Here is a 2118-nt window from a genome sequence, read left to right on the forward strand (position 1 = left end):
CTCACGCGCACACACACCACATATTCTAGCAATTCAAACTTACATCGCAGTCTGTTCATTATCAAAATAAAATACAGTCAACCAAACATATAAAAGGTTACACTGGTCAGTTTAAATAGACCGTAGTATACCGGTCCACTCTGCTGTTATGCCAAGGACTTTTTTGCTCATGTGAAGAGGATGATCTTTTCCCTATATGCGAATGTGTGTAAAGTACAAGCCTAGTTTATATTATAAATAATAGTTTAACATTCAAATACATTGCGATATGGAAACATTTGGATTTGTGCCGAATGAGACGCGAGTAATAACCTCCAAATACATCTAGCCAAACCCGCGCTCGCTCCGTCTCTATGCACGCACGCATGCACTGTCACGATCTAATGCACTGTAAATGCCGGATTACTAAAAACAAATAGGCCTACCGGAACGCAAGAATTTAAAATCTGACATTTTCCGGAACAGGATCCAGCAGGATCAAATTAAGTACTGGGTCATAATACTCGCATGATAATGTTTGATGTGAGCAACAGTGTGTTTTGCTGCAGCAGTGCCGATGGAAGTCACTGACTGCAGCACAGCCACACGCGCCACAGTTACGTTTGGGATAATATTATTTTAAATGCCATAATGTCAGTTGAAAACATTGCAATAGTGTTTTAAAATACAATAACGAGCACCACGAAACCATTTAAAGAGGCGTGTTCAGCGGTCTCCGTGACGGGATAGGAAACAGTCAACATAGTAAAATGATCTCAAAAGTACGGCGCGCTCTCTTCATTTTATCAAATGATCATAATCACATCTATTCATTTTACAATCCTGCTACTAGCATTTTATTCAGACTAAAACCCCTTTAATTTGGGTGAGAAAGCGGGGTTTTTTTGAGTGGCTTTTACACATCCTGTCACGCCGGTGACTGCGTGCTGCTGCAATAGACGCATTTTGCAGCATTAAGGTTAACGATTAATCAATTAATTTATCGTTAATTTAAACGACGATCGATCATGGAAATGATCGAAAATTGACATCCCTAATTCAAACATTAAAACCCCTTAGAACTTTAACAGTCTGCTGTGGCAAAGTGAAAAAGACATGCATTTATTGTTTGGTGCCTGATGAATAGTTATTGGATTGTTGATTGGCTTTCATTAGCAAATAAAAAAAACTTTATTTTAGAATTCATGTGTGTAAGTGTTATGAGGTTTGGATTTGTGTAATGTAATGTAATTCTTCCTTTTACCATGGTAGGTTGTTGACTTCAAATCAAAGTCTGTACGATCATATGATTCCATGGGTCAAAGGCATGATGACATCTGCAACATGATTTTGTAAGTGATAATGTGTAACGTACGTACATAATTATATACGTATAATAATGTCATCATACTGGATATACTGTGCTGCATGTACTGTGTAGCTAAAATGAGGGGTTGTGTAATTTTGCATTTTGTGCTGGTGAGGTTAAGTGTATGCGTGTTAAAGTTAGCGCTCATAGTTTGTTTTTGAAAGGGGACTGTGCTTGTTTATATTATTAACCTAATGACTGTATCTGTCCAATAGTCTTTATCTGAAAGAGGAGTGCAAGGTGAAGAAGGGCAAAGATTTGGACCCGTCAAAGTGGACCTTGAGCAGTCTACGACCTTCTGTAAGCACATGTATAATTATAAAAAATCTTACAAGAACAGTATAGGAATGTCAACAGGACCAAGATATTCAATTCAGTGTTTTCAGTATTACCAAAATTCAAAATTAACTTAAAATGCCCCTATTACGGGTAATGAAAGGTTCATATTTTGGTTTTGGGAGTCCCCAACAACAGGTTGAAATGCATGCAAGGTCAAAAAACACTTTCATTGTCTTATAATATGCATTTATTTTTTACCTTAGTTGCTCAACGACTCCCAAACGTTTCGCTCAACGATTCATTTTTCCAAACCCCTACTTTGCGTGACGCTAATCTGCGTGATTGGTCCGATTGGTCTCATTTTCATTGCATCATGCCTGTAATGCAGCGTTTGTAAGCGCAGTGCTGCTTTGTGTACAGCCGTTACCGGGGAAACAGCTGTTTTTACCGCTCCAAAAGCGGCACCTAGTGGCAAAGAATTAATTTGCATT

General features: G+C 38.2%; 1 protein-coding gene across 1 annotated transcript in view; it reads left to right on the forward strand.

Annotated features, from left to right (window-relative positions):
• LOC107677567 (sentrin-specific protease 2-like) overlaps positions 1-2118 on the forward strand; it is a 13601-nt gene that overhangs the window by 8004 nt on the left and 3479 nt on the right. Inside the window, exons 14-15 of the mRNA XM_016472499.1 lie at positions 1252-1331; positions 1564-1648. Of these exons, the coding sequence (XP_016327985.1) occupies positions 1252-1331; positions 1564-1648 (165 nt within the window). The remainder of the gene's footprint in view (positions 1-1251; positions 1332-1563; positions 1649-2118) is intronic.

The sequence above is a fragment of the Sinocyclocheilus anshuiensis genome, unplaced genomic scaffold (genome assembly GCF_001515605.1).
Source record: "Sinocyclocheilus anshuiensis isolate Anshui unplaced genomic scaffold, SAMN03320099.WGS_v1.1 scaffold472, whole genome shotgun sequence".
Lineage (NCBI taxonomy): Eukaryota > Metazoa > Chordata > Actinopteri > Cypriniformes > Cyprinidae > Sinocyclocheilus > Sinocyclocheilus anshuiensis.